This window comes from Bubalus bubalis, chromosome 9 (assembly GCF_019923935.1).
Source record: "Bubalus bubalis isolate 160015118507 breed Murrah chromosome 9, NDDB_SH_1, whole genome shotgun sequence".
Classification (NCBI taxonomy): Eukaryota; Metazoa; Chordata; class Mammalia; order Artiodactyla; family Bovidae; genus Bubalus; species Bubalus bubalis.
In genome coordinates, this window is record NC_059165.1 from 26,200,121 (window position 1) to 26,218,399 (window position 18,279).

Genomic DNA, 18,279 nt, shown 5'->3' on the forward strand with positions numbered 1-18,279 from the left:
TATCCCATGTGCCCATGCATGCACAGCCTCCCCAATTATCAACATCCCCCAGGGTGGTACATTAATCCCAACTGAAGCACGTACATTGACATATCATAAGCACCCAAAGTTCATAGTTTATTTCAGCTTTAGCTCATGGTATTGTGCATTCTGTCAGTTTCGGAAGATGGTAATAATGTGTGTCTATCATTATAGTATTATAAAGAGTATTTTCACCACCCTAAAACCTTGTGTGCTCTAGTCAGTTCCTTCCTGGGCTCACAACCACTAGCAACCACTGATCTTTCTATGCCTCTATAGTTTTGTCTTTTCCAGGATGTCATGTCATAATCATACAGTATGCAGCCTTTCAGGTTAGCTTCTTTCACTTACTAATACGCATTTAAGTTTCCTTTGTGTCTTTCATACCACACTTCATTTATCCATTTGCCTACTGAAGGACATCTTGGTTGCTTCCAAGTATTGGCGTTTATGAATAGAGTTGCTGTAAACATCCATGTGCAGATTTTTAAGAAGATAAATTTTTCAACTTTTTGGGGTAAATACCATAGTGAAATTAATGGATTGTATGGTAAAGGGTATATTTACTTTTATAGGAAACTAGAAAAGTGTCCTCCAAAGTGGCTATGTCATTTTGCATCTCCACCAACGATGAGGGCCAAAGAACTAAATAGACATTTCTCCAAAGAAGACATACAGATGGCTAACAAACACATGAAAAGATGCTCAGCATCACTCATTATCAGAGAAATGCAAATCAAAACCACTATGAGGTACCATTTCACACCAGTCAGAATGGCTGCAATCCAAAAGTCTACAAGTAATAAATGCTGGAGAGGGTGTGGAGAAAAGGGAACCCTCTTACACTGTTGGTGGGAATGCAAACTAGTGCAGCCACTATGGAGAACAGTGTGGAGATTCCTTAAAAAACTGGAAATAGACATGCCTTATGATCCAGCAATCCCACTGCTGGGCATACACACTGAGAAAACCAGCAGGGAAAGAGACACGAGTACCCCAATGTTCATCGCAGCACTGTTTATAATAGCCAGGACATGGAAGCAACCTAGATGTCCATCAGCAGATGAATGGATAAGAAAGCTGTGGTACATATACACAATGGAGTATTATTCAGCCATTAAAAAGAATACATTTGAATCAGTTCTAATGAGGTGGATGAAACTGGAGCCTATTATACAGAGTGAAGTAAGCCAGAAAGAAAAACACCAATACAGTATACTAACGCATATATATGGAATTTAGAAAGATGGTAACAATAACCCGGTGTACGAGACAGCAAAAGAGACACTGATGTATAGAACAGTCTTATGGACTCTGTGGGAGAGGGAGAGGGTGGGAAGATTTGGGAGAATGGCATTGAAACATGTAAATATCATGTATGAAATGAGTTGCCAGTCCAGGTTCGATGCACGATACTGGATGATTGGGGCTGGTGCACTGGGACGACCCAGAGGGATGGAATGGGGAGGGAGGAGGGAGGAGGGTTCAGGATGGGGAACACAGGTATACCTGTGGCGGATTCATTTTGATATTTGGCAAATCTAATACAGTTATGTAAAGTTTAAAAATAAAATAAAATTAAAAAAAAAAAAAAAAAAAAAGAGATAACTGAAAAAGAAAAAAAGAAAAAAAAAAAAAAAAAAACAAAGTTCCTTTTGTTCCATATCTTCACCAGCATTTCATGATACCAATGTTCCAGAAGTTGGCCATTATAATAGGTATGTGGCAGTATCTTTTTTTTTTAAATGAGTTTAATGACATATGATGTGTAGTTCCTTTTCATGTGCTTATTTGTCATTCATGCATCTTTTTTGGTGAGATGTCTGTTTAGGGTTTGCCCATGTTTAAGCCAAGTTGTTTATGTTCTTATTAAAGAGTTTTAAAAGTTGCTTGTGCATTTTGAGTAATATTCTTTATCATATGTGTCTTTGTCATATTATTTCATAGTCTGGCTTGTCTTTCCATTCTTTCAAAATTGTCTTTTGCAAACCAGAAGTGTTAATTTTAATGAAGTCTAGATTATGAATTATTTATTTCACAGGTTATACCTTTGATGTATTTTAAAAGTTATGCCCATTCTCAAGGTCATCTAGAATTTCTCCTGTATTATCTTTAGTTCTACATTTTACATTTTGGTCTGTGATCCATTTAGAGCTGGTTTTTGTGAAAAGTATAAGCTCTGTGTCTGGATTCATTTTCTAGTTGTTTTAGCACCATTTGTGAAAAACACGATCTTTGCTTCATTATATTGTCTTTGCTTCTTTGTCAAAGATCAGTTGACTATATTTATCGGAATCTATTGCTGGGCTCTGTATTCTGTTCCATCAACCCATTTGTTCTTTTACCAATATCATACTGTGTGTTAATTACCATAGCTTAATAGTAAGTCTTGAAGTCAAGTAGTGGCAGCATTCCAGTTTTGTTCTCTTTCAATATTGTGTTGGCTATTCAAGGTCTTTTGCCTCTTCATATAAACTCTAGAAATCAGTTTGTCATTATCCATAAAGTAACTTGAAAGAATTTTGATTGGGATTGGATTGAATCTATAGATCACTTTGAGAATAACTGATATTTTGACATTATTGAGCCTTCCTATTCATTAACATAGAATATTTCTCCATTTATTTAAATTTTTTAAAAATTTCCTTCTTCAGGGTTTTGTAGTTTTCCTTATATAGATTTTATACATACCTTGTTAGATTTAAACCTAAGTATTTCATCTCGGGGGCTGCTAATGTAAATGACATGTTTTTAAATTCAGATTCCACTTGTTCATTGCTGGCATATAGAAAAATGAAAATGGTTAACCTTTGTTTGATGTTTTCTTCCACAACATTTTATTAAATGTGTATGCTCAAGAGGAATGAGTCAGGGAATAAAAATATTCCCTGTCCATTAAACCACTGATGGCTCTGTTGCTGACTCCAGGCTCTTTCTTCAGTCTTGAAGCAGGGCAAGCACAGACTTTTAGGCCAATGGGGTACAGCTCAACAATCCTATATATTCCTTGACTACACTATAGAAGAACTTAACAAAATGTTTCATCAAGCTATACTTTAACTTTTAATAAAATGCCTCTAGACAAGTTCATTTCTTTCTAAATTTTAATTCTTTTGTGTACTCACTGAGGTTGGTGATATTTGCCTCTGTCTGAACTTAGTGTCTCTCTTCCTGTGATATCTAACATCTAAAGCTCTTGATCAAGAACTTTCCAAACAGCAGGGTACCACTGAGAAAAGTTCCAAATAATTGTGGGTTCACTCATGTTGTAAGACACTCTCCATCCAGCCAAAGCTACTTTGGATTTTAAAGGTTTGTTGTAAAAAGTTGGCCAAGTGATCTCTGGACAGGTGGATTGTTGGGTTCTATGAGGCTGTTTTGAAGGGTTGAACCTCATTACATATCTGCTTTTGACAGGAGTATGCTAGGTTTACATAGAATTTACGGGAACCTATTAATTAGGCTTCAGGCTTTTCTATATTACAAAAATATAAAATAAAATAAAAATTCTAAAAAGTGGTATCTTGATTATTAGATTGAAAAAATTTTAAAGAAGGTGCAAATTAATTTAAAGTAAAGACACATTAACTTTTCTTTTATACATGAAATTCTAACTGGTAAGTATAGAAGCAAGAGCCTTCACTGCAAGAAGACCATTTTATGTGCCTTTAAATTTGAAACTCCCTATGAATTGAAGACAAATGTCAGGAGACTGCATCTGTTGAGCAATTTAAATATTCTTTGGGAACTAAACTACATTAGCATCAAAATGGCAACCTGCAAATTGAAAGGATATTGTAATTGTTTGAAAAGTCTCACCCTCCTTCACTAAAGAATATGAAGGCAGCATCAGAAGCCATCTGGGTTGAGGGCTGTTGGTTGTCTATGGTCAGATATTACTGCTGCTAATTGCAAAGAAGAAAGGCCAAAGAAAAATCTTGTATTAATACATGCCCTCCAGCCAAAGGATTAATACTTTTGAACTGTGGTGTTGGAGAAGACTCTTGAGAGTCCCTTGGACAGCAAGGAAATCCAACCAGTCCATCCTAAAGGAAATCAGTCCTGAATATTCATTGGAAGGACTGATGCTGAAGCTGAAACTCCAATACTTTGGTCACCTGATAGGAAGAACTGACTCATTTGAAAAGACCCTGATGCTGGGAAAGATTGAAAGCAGGAGGAGAAGGGGACAACAGAGGATGAAATGGTTGGATGGCATCACTGACTCAACGGACATGGGTTTGAGTAAACTCCGGGAGTTGGTGATGGACAGGGAGGCCTGGCATACTGCAGTTCATGGGGTCACAAAGAGTTGGAGATGACTGAACGACTGAACTGACTGACTGACTCCAGCTGAAGGCAATACCAAACTTGACAAGTCAAAGAGATAGCACTGAATTATATGTAATCAAAATCCACTTAATAAGTAACTTGGATTAGTGCCTTGAATTCAGGGCTCTATTTGTGGAAGAGAAAGGCACAATAACAAAAGCTGCTCAGTAAATGATAAAGAAATTGAAAATAAGAAAAAAAAAAAAAGCCTAGAGCCCAAGGAAGGGAAATTGACTTTAGGCTAAATCATAATTTTCCTTTCATAACTGGGAAATGTATAAAAGCCATTTCTCAATGTCTTTATGTATAAAATGTGCCAATATTATGCCAAGCTCTGCATTTATAATCAGAGGTATGTGTGGTAATAACATGATGGTTTGGGGGTCTATAACACTTTGCACAAGAAGAAGTTCAATTCTGTTGCTCAGTCATGTCCAACTCTGTGATGCTCCCTGGTAGTTCAGCTGGTAAAGAATAAACCTGCAGTGCAGGAGACCTGGGTTCGATCCCTGGATTGGGAAGATCCCCTGGAGAAGGGAAAGGCTACCCAACCTGGTATTCTGTTCTGGGAATTCCATGGACTGTATAGTCCATGGGGTTGCAAAGAGTCGGACACAACTGAGCATAGAAGAAAAACATCTCTAATTTAGAGCCCTCGTTAATAAATTAGGTTCCTCTGGAATATTGGGCATCCACAAATGCACTCTTTTCTCTCCCAGTCAGTCCATGTATTTAGTGAGGAGCCAAGACTCTTGATCTTACTACTTATATATAGTGAAAATAATGGAGTTTTGGGACCACCTTCCTAAGAATCTGACTTGCTCTCTGTTAACTAATTTTCTGGTTCTACTGAGATATAATTCACATCCACCAGTGTACAATTTGAGGATGCACAACATAATGGTTTGATTTATATATGTTGTGAAATGATTATTGCAATACATTTAGTTAGTACCTGTCACCATTAACCTTTTGACCCCATTCCCAGTATGCTTGATTTTAAGCATAATGTACTTCAATCCAGATAACTCTGGGTCAATCCCAACAGAGGAGATAAAAGCACTGTCTTGCCATTTGGGGGGCCCAGCTGTAAAACAAGGTAAAAATAATTTATACTATTTTAAATAGTTATAACTCACATTTTAATGGAGATGCAATGTATATTGTGCTATCATTTGCATCATCTCATTTGATTATAGGTGATTTTGTCCCTGAGTGTCTTGCATTTAATAAGGACTCAGGAAGTATGTGGGTTGATTAACTATATAATCTTCTTGCTAATGCATGCAGTGAATTATTCAGTAACGCTGGTTACATCATTACCTCAGCTGTCTGGTCCATTGTGATAATGCTCCCAAATACTAGCACTATAGTTTTACTCCAAAGTGGGGGAAGCTTTAGCCTGGCGATTAGATAAAGGTGTAGCTTTCTGTGTTATCCAAAGGCAAATGCTGCTACTTTGTTTACCTGGTGTGCCAAAATCTATACCTGCAGCCACTTTGAAGCTATGGCTTGCCCCATTAATATCCTAGTCACAACGATTTGGTCTTCCAGCATTTTTCATCATGCTAAGCAATACTTAAGAGTGCTTTGGCATCAGATCACTTTTGGGTTTTGTTCCATAATGTTTTTATTAAATGTGTATGCTAAAAGAGGAATGAGTCAGGGAATAAAAATTACCACTGGAAAATTGTAGCCAGGCTGGCCTCATAAATAATGCTTTGTTTTCGCTACTGATGTCAATCCAGCCCAGCCTTTCAATGCCTGCCTTTGTTATTCTGAACGCTGCAGTTGCTAGCGCTAGCTAGCTCCCTCTCTCTCCCTTTTTGTAAGGAAACACAGATACAAGGATTGTAGATGAAACCATCCCTGAAGATCAAAAATACATTTTGTTACAAAAAGAGAAGACCTCAGGATATGAATAAATGCAAAATGAAGAACATTATGAGTTAATTTACTGAGCCCGTAAGAGTGAAAAAAAGAAAAACAGAAGAGAAGAAAAAGAATTGTGAGCTAACTGGAATATTATTTGTATGAAATGCAGTAAATCAATTAGGAATACTTGTATTCAAATAGCTAAAAATATCAATATTAGTGAGAACAGACATTCTTTAATATCTCTTAAACCATTTGGGGATGCATACTTTAATATAAAAATATCTCACGAGATACATTAATATATGCTTAGTTTTCAAGTGATTACACTGGGACATTTAATCATGAGATTGGAAAGATATGACAGCTACCCCCAAGATGACCCTCACATGAGTCATACCCTTACATGATCCCTTCATCCAGAGTACAGGAGGATCTGTGACTTGAGTCTAGACAATAGAATATGTTAAAAAAATATTTCTTTTTACATAAAATACTGTTTTAGCATACTAGAGCCAGAGATTCCCCTCTTGGCCTTGACAAAGCAGGAAGCCACATTGGAAACTGCCCAGAAATAAGATTCTGTGGCAGGAGGGCAACCTCCAGGACCCAAGAGGGCCGGAAAGAAGCCAGAGCCCTCAGTCATACAGCTGCCATTAAATTAATTCTACTACAAACCTGAATGAACCTAAAAACAGATATTTCCCTATTTGAACCTCTAGATTACCATGTAGCAATTTGCTAAGTGGCAACAGAAAATTGATACACTCAATGTTACCAAATTGAACAGAACTACAACATTTTCAATTTTTTTATTTTTTATTTTTGGTGAGGACATTTAAGTTCTACTCTTAGCAGTGTTCTAATTTGCAGTAAATGTTATTAACTATAATCACCATGTTTTACATTAGATCCACAGACCTTATTCATCTTATAATTAAAAGTTTATACCGTTTTACCAACATTTGTCCTATTTCTCACCCCCCTCAGCTCTTATAACCACTTTTCTACTCTTTGTTTCAATGAGTTTGACTTTGTATTAGATTCCACAAGTAAGTGACACCAGGCTGCATGTGTCTTTCTCTGACTGGCTACATCATTTAACATAATAACCTCAAGGTCTACCTGCTGATGCTGCTAAATCACTTCAGTCGTGTCAGACTGTGGGACCTCATAGACGGCAGCCCACCAGGCTCCCCCGTCCCTGGGATTCTCCAGGCAAGAACACTGGAGTGGGTTGCCATTTCCGTCTCCAATGCATGAAAGTGAAAAGTCAAAGTGAAGTCACTCAGTCGTGTCCGACTCTTCGCAACCCCATGGACTGCAGCCTACCAGGCTCCTCCGTCCATGGGATTTTCCAGGCAAGAGTACTGGAGTGGGGTTGCCATTGCCTTCTCCGACCTACACGGGCTCAAATGGCACGATTTCTTTCTTTCTCATAGCTGAATAATATTTCTGTGTGTTTGTGTGTGTGTGCACGCGCGCGCACGCGCATGAGAGCGTGTGTGACATCTTCATTATTCATTCTTCCATTGATGGCACTTATGCTGTTTCCATATCTCGATACTAATACCACAGTGAACGTGGGAGCACAGACATCTTTTCTATGTCGTGTTTTCATTTCCTTTGGATATATGCTCAGAAGTAAAGTTTCTGGATCATATAGTAGTTCTGTTTTTAATTTTTTAAGAAACTTCCATACTGATTTCCATAGTAGCTATACCAGTTTACATTCCTACCCACAATGCACAGGGCATCCTATTTCTCCACATCATCATCAACACATGCTGTCTCTTGTGTTTTTGATGACAGTCATTTCACCAGGTGGGAGGCAAGGTGTCATTGTGGCTTTGACTTGCATTTCCCTGATGGTTAGTGATGTTGAGCACTTTTTTGTGTCCCATTTGGTCATGTGGATTTCTTCTTTGGAAAAATATCTATTCTGCTTCTCTACTCATTCATTAATCAGATTGTTTTTTTATATTCAGTTATATGAGTTCTTTATATATTTTAGAAACCTCTTTTCACATATAAGATTTTCAAATGCTTTATCTCTTTCTGTGGGTTGCCTTTAATTTTGTTGATTGTTTCCTTTGCTATGCAGAAGCTTTGTAGTTTGATATAGTCTCACATGTATACTTTTTGCTTTTTGTGTCAAATCTAAAAAATTATCACCAAGTCCAATGTCAAAGATCTCACTATCTATGCTTTCTTCAAAAAGTTTTATGGTTTTAGGTCTTACATTTTAGTCTTTACTCCATTTTAAGTTGATTGTTGTATGTGAAATAACATAGTGATCCTGTTTGCATGTGGCATCCTGTTTTCCCAACATTATTTATTAAAGAGACTGTCCCTTTCCTATTTTATATCCACGACTCCTTTGACATAATTTAATTGATTTTTCATATGTTTTTTTCCTGGACTCTCTATTTCTGTTCTGTTGATTTATGTATCTGTGTTTATTTATAGTAAACTGTTTGTTTACTATAACTTATAATATAGTTTGAAATTAAGATGTGTGGTTCCTCTTATTTTGTTCTTTTTCCATATCACTCTGACTAGTTGAGGTCTTTTGTGATTCTATAGAATTTTAAATTCTGTAGTACATGAAGCCTTGCTACAGCAGAGCAGTAGCTGAAGCTACTGAACTTGGTTAATATTTTTTCTTTTCAGAGCAGGTTGACTTTCCTGCAAAGTAAAGTGAATGCTAGTACTATTTTGAGGTTAGAGAAAATGAATTCTAAAAATTGGCATTATTTATAAATGTTTAGCAAAATGAGCCTGACTCATCAGGAGTTAAGCATATATTTAAATGATCATGATAGAATATTACTACTTCAAAAGGTAAGTCAATATATATTATAAAATATATTATTGAAAAGAAAGAAATCATGTGAACTACTAAATGTTTGAAAAACTTCATTGACTAAAATTAAAAGCTGTGGGGAAAAAAAAAAAAGCTGTGGAATCTTAAGACTAAATACAGATGCACAAAAACTAAAAAAGTAAAAGTGAATTGTTTTATCAGTATACATCATCATATATGGAAAGATTGGGAGTATTTATGTTTAGTGAGTTTTTCCAGTCTTTATGAAGGATAGATATTAAGGATTTCACTTTAAATTTTCATGAAACAGAATGTGGTTGGACATGGGGAGGAAAGCCTGCTGACAACAATATTTGCTAAAAATTGTAGAACAGCTGCAGAGAGTGAAGAATTGCTATCTGCTGAACGTAAGAATGAATCAGTTACCACATATCTTAGATTATACATAAATCTCCTTCAACTGCTCTGGGATCTGGGAGCCCTGTGGTTGTTTCACTAGAAGTGCTGCCTTCAGAGACTGAAGCAGCACCAGGGCTGGTGTGGAGCATAAATGGTGGTGCTTCAGGTCATGGGAGTGTGTGAAGGTCCTTGCTGCTGTCCCCACAGCAGTGCTCATGCCACAACTGCCTCTGCTGAGCTGTCAAGGTCGAGAGCAGGTTCTCCTAGTCTGGAGACCAGAACTGGCAGGTGCCTTGGGGAGAGCAGTTAGGAGTGGGGTGCTCACCCTGGAAGCAGGGGATTCTCCTTGGAGGCACCTGCATTGGATGACCTGGTACAGTAGGCCAGGGACTATAGTGCGAATGCCTGAAGGGTTCTGGGTCCCCATGTGCCTCCCATCTGTTGGACATAAAGCATGGGTTGGCATCTTATAGCTATTGCCCCTCACAAAGAAACATATAATTTTTGCTTTCAAATGTTGTGGGTGTCAAATTTTAAAATATACTTAGACAAAATAGTCTGTCTCAAAGACTTGAATTTTTCCATTGCCTTGTTCATGAAAATTTTTCTTTGATGGAACTTGTGTGCTTATCCACTGAGAACACTCTCGGCTTTGAATGACCTTGATGAGTGTCTCTTTCACAGCCTCCTATCCTCATTTCCCATCTTGATTTCAGACTCTGTCATGTTTTCTTAGCTCTGTATTTTGGACAAAATGTACCCCATTTCTCTTTTCTCATCTGAAAATGGTAATAATATCTCACACAAATGTCAATATACAACAGGATCATAAATATATAGTACTCAACTTTTGCAGCTTTTTTTCCTCCCATAAATATACAATTTTACATTACGATGGTGTTCAAAGTTTAATCCCTAAATTTTTTAATGAGAGGGACTCCAGCCTTCTTTCAGGAACCCCCAGAAATGCAAGTTTTACTGAACCACAGTAAATTCAGTGAAATAGGAACTCACATATTTTCCATCCTGACATCCTTTGACTTTTCAAGAATTTTCTGTAAGCCTAAAGAAACTGCTATTGACCTTTGCTTATACTTCAAATTTATAGTTAAAGATTTGGAGGGTCAATGGTCTATTATTTTTCACCTTTTATATTTGGCCAAGTGTACAATTGTAGAGATCTAAAAGCGGTAAAAATAACAGAACAGGTTAAAGTGTCTGATTCTGCTCTGATGTGCTAACTCTGACAAAGTCAGTGTATGAAGCAGTGTATTTAGTTGAAAGGCTAACTGCATCCTCTCTTCAAAGCACTCACTGTTCTCCCCACTGCCTTTAATTCTCTTAAAGAGATATTTACACAAGTGTATCATTTCATAATATTTGAGTTATTGTTCTGTATGTTTTACCATTTTCCACTTTTATCATGAGGCTAATCATGAGATACACAATAAAAAAAATTTCTCCAAAAAGTGTAAGGATAAGTAGAGTGTCAGCAACCAACCATTATAGTAAATATAGGAGAAGTTAATATTCTGTGTCACTGGAAAGATTTTATAGTATGATTTTGGATAGTGGAGATCGGCAAAGCATTTTTCCAAGATGGAATTCTGATTAGTTAAAATGAATATAATTAGTGTTCTAATCTCACTGGAGTTTCCTGAGAATAGCCATCCCAAATGTCTAATAACATTCAGTTGACACAGTGGTTCTGGAACTTTTCCATAACCTCACCCAGCAGAGTTTGATTGCCTTCCTGAGGGTTTAATCCAGTTGAGAAGATACGCCAATATAACTACTGTAATATAGAAGAAAGCTGCAATTTCTAAGGATCCTTCTTTCATGTAATTTTGAAATACATACTTTGTTTCTTATGCTTTAATATGGCCTCTCTAATGTTGGATCTAACCATGGACCAGAAGCACAGATAGGAAATGACAGATTGAGAATAAATTGCTCTCTGAATTGGATATAGCAGTATTTGGATAAGGAGGAAAAGAAACACTCTGGAAGCACTTCAAGACTAGCATGACAAGGGCTAAAATGACAAGGCTCAAGTTCTGTTTTGTGATATTGCTTTTCTCAAATAAAAGCTTTATTCCTTGTTGGATTCTTCACTGTATGAATTCATTTTTTATATTGAGTCCCCCTATTTCTTTGGCATTGGTTTGGCCATTTTTCCTGCAATATAAATGTAAAAATTTGAAGATAGTTCTTGATTTCCTTAAATATTTAGTTCAAAGATTTTGTTAAATCTTCCTTAATTTTAAATTTGTTACTTCATACATTCATCTTGTTTCCTAATTAAAGTTGCTTGTAAAAGGGAAGGAGGAGGGAAAGAGACAGAGATCTTGCAATTAGGGAGATGAACAAAGACACAGAAAATCAGGCCTTTTGTTTTTCATTTCAATTTTGTATCTTATTTTGAATAAGCATTTAACTTCAATTTATTTTTGGAGGGGAGTGGCAATGCATAATAGGATCACCATCAAACCCAAGGAAGTATTCAGAAAGAAAACATGAAAAGTAAGAAGAAAATTGAAAGCAGAATTGACAAAGTAGAAGAGAGGAAGGAGAGGGGCGGGAAATAAAGGTAGCTGGTAAAGTAGTAATAACATCCAACATTATATTCTGATCCTTTAGTATCCACAACAGTTCAGCAAACATTTTGTCTTTAACTTTGTAGATCAAGATACTGAATCACAGAGGGTTAACTGCTGCTGCTGCTGCTAAGTCACTTCAGTCGTGTCCGACTCTGTGCGACCCCATAGACAGCAGCTCACCAGGCTCCCCTGTCCCTGGGATTCTCCAGGCAAGAACACTGGAGTGGGTTGCCATTTCCTTCTCCAGCGCATGAAAGTGAAAAATGAAAGTGAAGTCGCTCAGTTGTGTCCGACTCCTAGTGACCCCATGGACTGCAGCCTACCAGACTCCTCCACCCATGGGATTTTCCAGGTGGTGGCAAAACCAGGATCTACAAATATGGCTGCCTGATCCTGATGTGCAGAAATGCAATCATCAGTTACAATGTAGTGGCTACTCTGATTTCCTGAAGAATATTTTTATTTTGCTTTTCCTTTCATGATAAATAAAATTTCTTCAGGGTAAAGAATCACATTGATTCCAGGAATAAGCGCCAAGGCACATAAATGCATAATTGACCTTTCAGGTAACCTGGCTATAAATTTACACAGAGTAATAGCTTAGTTTTAAATTCTTAGGCTTTTAGTTTGATAAACATTAATATTCTTTCTCACATGAATGCATGCCAGTCATTTTATGAAAGATAATTAAATTTCAATCAGTTGATAGATCCTAAAATTATATTTCCTAAAATGTAAAGAGTTCATTATAATTAACATTAAGACAATTTAAGTATGATGGGCCTTTTCTAGCCATTCTAAAAATATTCTTGTTAATTCTTTAAGTAAACCACATGGCAAAATTAAAGCATATAATCAGAAATAGGCATTTCAGAAGTCGATAATAAATTCACCTTTTAGGAATTACACAGCTATTTCTATGTGTGTTAAACAATGAAGAACAGATTGGGGAAGATTTTAAATGTATCAATTAAGTGATAAGTGAATCTCTAAAGATTTCATGGAGTTTTGATAAGCATCCTTGATAAACATCCAAGGTTTCTGGAAGTTATTAAAATTTTATCTCAAACCACCTATATTTTTGGTTAAAAAATACATTAGAATGTTCTGTGAGACTAAGCTTTTACATATAAACTGGTAGGTCTTACTCAAACTTGGGATGACAGATGCTTTTTTGTACTGGTAATCATTCATTTACTGCTTAACTACTGAATACCTGCAATGTGACTAGCATAACTCAGGCAATGAGGACAGAGATATAAATAAAATAAAGTCACTTCCTCTCAAATACATAAACAATCTTGTAAGAGATACAGTCATGTGAAAAATAATTACACTTCTGAGAAGTAAGTGCTAAAAGAGAATATGAGTAAGATCAAATTTCGATGACAGAAATTTCTGCCAGGAGTTGTGATTGAAAAAGAGCATCAACTGGAAAAAACTCTTCAGAAGCAAAACTGTTTTAGCAGAAACTTTGAGTAAATTAATTAAGTAAAATAAGTGTTATCCAAGGATCTTTCGTTGTTTGGTGGTATCCTCAAAACCCATCTCTTCAGAGTCCTATCTTCTGTTTCTCCCATGTACTGTAGCTTGGCATTCTGGGAAACAATTTAAAAGCTTGTTGTTGTTGGTATTATTGCTTTGTTTTCTTTTTTAAAGAGATGATGTAATGCTTGTATTACTTCCCATGGAAAGCCCACTGTTTTCCTCAAATAGGAAAATTTCATTAATCAAAAACTTTAAAATGTGGGATTATTTATCTACTATAAATTGAGCCTCTGAAACAATAGGTACTTTCAAAAGCCTGTGGAAGAACACACAAGAATTTTCTGATCTTAAGGTTTGCCTGAAAGGAGCCTATGAGCAGTTTTTCACTTTCCCAAGAAAAAAGTATTATGACCTGTCCATATATCTATTCAGCCTTTCTTAGTTTCTCCAATTCCACCATCTGCTTTCCACAAAGAATACATCTTTACTCATTCAACCTCTACCCCTCCCTTGTCCACATTATATTTCTGTCTGGTGGCTTGTTTCAGCTAAAGGACTAATAGAGTTTACCCTGTAATGATTCCTATAACTCTATGCAGTTTCTGCTTCATATAAATTCAGCCAGACTGTCTGAACATGATTCTGGAGCCTTGAACTTCTAGAGCTACTTTTCTTCTTTATTGGCTCTAGGTACATTCAGAAGTCTTTAGTATAGCTACAAAGACATCTCAAAGTTTGTTCTTTTGCAGAATGATGCCTTTTGACTTCATTTTCATTTATTTTTATTTCACTTTTACTATTACAGGGACACAATAACAAAGATGCCTTGAAGAATGTCTTTAAACTGAAAAAAAAATCAGTTAAAGAAGTTCACTTTTCAATGTATTAAAATGTCAGAAGGATAAACTGATTAGACAAGTCATAGGGTTTCAGGTCAGTTCAGTCGCTCAGTCGTGTCCTACTCTTTGCGACCCCATGAATCGCAGCACGCCAGGCCTCCCTGTCCATCACCAACTCCCAGAGTTCAGTCAAACTCATGTCCATCGGGTCGGTGATGCCATCCAGCCATCTCATCCTCTGTCGTCCCCTTTTCCTCCTGCCTCCAATCCCTCTGAGCATCAGAGTCTTTCCCAATGAGTCAAATCTTCGCATGAGGTGGCCAAAGTACTGGAGTTTCAGCTGTAGCATCATTTCTTCCAAAGAACACCCAGGGCTGATCTCCTTTAGAATGCCATAAAACTCAATATCATTTTTCCAACCTTTATCTGTTGATCAAGAAAGTGAGACAGTGCCTCAATTCCCCAAATTTTAGCTTCTTTCCATTTTTAAACTTGTTAACTGGTTATAGCATGGTTTTCACACTTTCTTTGAATGCATTTAATTTTTTAATCCAAATTTTAAAAAATAGTTGGTAGTATTTCCTCTTGTCATATTCTGAGTTTTTAATTATTGGCCCAAAGCAGAAACACATAAAAGTACCCCCCAAAACCCAACTTTAAAGAGCAAGTAGAAAATTCTCCTCTTTTATAATAAATTGCTGAGTATTTTAAATCTGTCTTAAGATGGATAGCTTAGCAGCAGCAACCCATGAAGGGAAAAAAAAAGTCATAAGCAAAATGTTTAAACTTTGTCATATGTTTAGTCTGATAATTGAGATAGCTCATTAGTTTCATTGCTTGCCCAGCAGGAGTAAAGATGGTGTTTCCTTTTCCCATTCTAATCAAAGGATTTGAGTTAATTTGCTAAAAGACATGGTGAAAGAACATGTTGAAAGACAAGAAAGTGTTTTTCCAGGGAAAATGAAGGAAGGGAAAATATATTGAAGTCAGGCATAGAGCAAGTCCCCATAATGCATGTTTGAACATAAATTATTGCTCTAGTTGGGCTTCCCTGATAGATCAGTTGGTAAAGAATTCGTGTTGGAGAAGACTCTTGAGAGTCCCTTGGAAGCAAGGAGATCCAACCAGTCCATCCTAAAGGAAATCAGTCCTGAATATTCATTGGAAGGACTGATGCTGAAGCTGAAACTCCAATACTTTGGCCACCTGATGTGAAGAACTGACTTATTTGAAAAGACCCTGATGCTGGGAAAGATTGAAGGCAGGAGGAAAAGGAGACAGCAGTGGATGAGATGGTTGTATGGCATCACCTACTTGATAGACATGAGTTTGAGCAAGCTCCAGGAGTTGGTGATAGACAGGAAAGCCTGGTGTGCTGCAGTCTGGGGTAACAAAGAGTTGAATATGACTGAGCAACTGAACTGAACTGGTTGCTCTAGTTGAGAGCAAAATCTATGACCTTCCATTTTTCTACTTTTTATAACATTTCAGATCAGATCAGTCGCTCAGTCGTGTCCGACTCTTTGTGACCCCATGAATCGCAGCACGCCAGGCCTCCCTGTCCATCACCAACTCCCAGAGTTCACTCAGACTCACGTCCATCGAGTCAGTGATGCCATTTATTCATAGGCAAAATCACATAAGGTTTTAGTGCAATTGAGCAAACAGTCTTTTTAGAATTAAGTTTTCTGCTACTTTTATTTTTTAATCAACACTAAGGAAAAAATTGCTGGCTCCTTTTAGTTTCATGTTCTGCAGGTTTACTACATTTTTAATATGAAAAAAGGGGATACATGTTTTATAGTTACCTACTGAGTAGTAATATTTATCCAGAGATAGCCATTTACATTGTTCTCGTATGTTGTCGAGAGAAAACTGAACAACAGTTTATAAGAAATGTTAATGGACTAAACCAGCGCTATCAATTTATTTAAGAAATAAAATCCACACTGCCTCTGTCTCAGCATGGTGTCTCCAGCATGAAACTTTTTATTTTTAAATTCCTAGCATCATTATATTTTTGTCTACTAACAGATGACAACCAGAAGAGAAACTAAACAAATGACAATATATTTTTCACTCTCTAGAAAATAATGGAAAAAATTCAGCTACCTACTATCACATTTTATCTTAACTTTTACATATGATATGAATATTTAAGTCTATTCTCTAGTTGATCTTTTTATTTACCCATTAATGTGAAACATTTCTAAAACTATGTATTAAGCCAAACTTTTTTTATGAAAATTAAAAACATAAAAGAGTGATGGTTTTCATATCAAATTAACATCAAGCAGTAAGATATCACTTAGTCTTTATTATAGGGTATGCAGATGGGAAGACGATCTAATTTATTTTTCAATAGAAAAGAGAAAAGCTTGTGTCAGAAAGTGTGATTAAAATATAACACTTGCCTGTTAGTGAGACTGTGCAAAATAGATGGGAATTTGAAACGTAAGTGCTAGGTGAAAACCTATTATGCATATGCTCTCTAATTTGCCATTCTCAATCATTTTCAAATTGTGATCACCCAAAGTAAAAATGGAACAGCTGGCATTAGTATCCAGCGGTGTGAAGGGGAGAAAAAAAATACATTTGACCTCAGAACTGTAAAAAGGCTAAAAATCTAAGCCCATCTTTACAGATTAAATTTCAAGATTTAAACACATAATTAACAAAAACTTTAATGAAAGTATAACCATAATTTAATCCTAAAAGTCCAAGATAACATAGTACTGAGTGGATCTCTAATTTTACCAAGTAGCCCTTTTTTTTAATGTTGTGAAACTATAATACTACACATTTGATCTGAAACAAAAAGAGATGTTTCAGAAAGTAGAGAAATTATTTATATAATATAAAATCAGTATTCCTGGCACAATACCAATTATTTGAAAGACTTACACTGATAAAATGTAATGTTATTTATTCGGCACATATTTATTGAGTACTGTATTAGTTTACTACTGAAGCTTAAAAAATTACCCTAAACATAGCGACTTAAACTAACTATTTATTAGCTCATAGTTCTCCAGATGAGAAGTCCAGGCATGGTGTGCCTGAGTTTTCTGCATTGGTTCTCAAAGCTGAACTAAGGTGTGTATGATTACACACACATATAAAGCAGATTTTTTTTTTTTTATGGGAATTGGCTCACATGATCATGGAGGCTGAGACATCTCAGTTTGCTGACTGGAGCCAGAGAACCAGGAAAGTCTATGGTATAATTCAGTTCAACTTCAAAGGCCTGAGAATGCAGGGAACTGATGGTGTAGGTCTGATAATAGTTTGAAGGCCAAGGGCAAAGAGCACTGATGTCTGAGGGCAAGAGAAGATGGACATCTCAGCTCAGAGAAAAGGAACTGGCCCTTCCTCTGCCTTCTGTTCCATGGAGGCCCTCAGTGGATGGAATGGTGCCCACTCATGTAGGTGAGAAAGGTCTGCTTTACTCAGCTCATCAATTCAAAATGAATCTCTGCTAGAAACACCTTCACAGGCACACCCAGAAATGTTTTACCAGCTACCTGGGCATCCCCTAGTCCAATCAAGTTAATACACAAAATTAACCTTCACAATGGATTTGGGTGGACTCCAGGAGTTGGTGATGGACAGGGAGGCCTGGCGTGCTGTGGTTCATGGGGTCACAAAGAGTCAGACACGACTAAGCGACTGAATTGAACCTTCACAAAGTATCAACTTAGCTGAATTCTTCTCTCATGACTGTAGAAGAATCTGCTTGCAAGCCTTGTAAGATCATTGGCAGAATTCAGTTTCTTGCTACAGTAGCTTTGAAGTCTCCATTGGGTTGCTGACTATCAGTTGAGGGCGATTTTCGGCTCTAGAAATCTGCTGTCATTCCTTGTCACATGTTCCCCTCCACCTCCAGACTTTGGGACAA

The 18,279-nt window shown here is 36.7% G+C and overlaps 1 protein-coding gene across 1 annotated transcript in view; it reads left to right on the forward strand.

Annotated features, from left to right (window-relative positions):
- EDIL3 (EGF like repeats and discoidin domains 3) overlaps positions 1 to 18,279 on the forward strand; it is an 805,830-nt gene that overhangs the window by 182,589 nt on the left and 604,962 nt on the right. Inside the window, exons 3-4 of the mRNA XM_045166535.1 lie at positions 597 to 654; positions 1,663 to 1,739. Of these exons, the coding sequence (XP_045022470.1) occupies positions 1,703 to 1,739 (37 nt within the window). The 5' untranslated portion in view covers positions 597 to 654; positions 1,663 to 1,702. The remainder of the gene's footprint in view (positions 1 to 596; positions 655 to 1,662; positions 1,740 to 18,279) is intronic.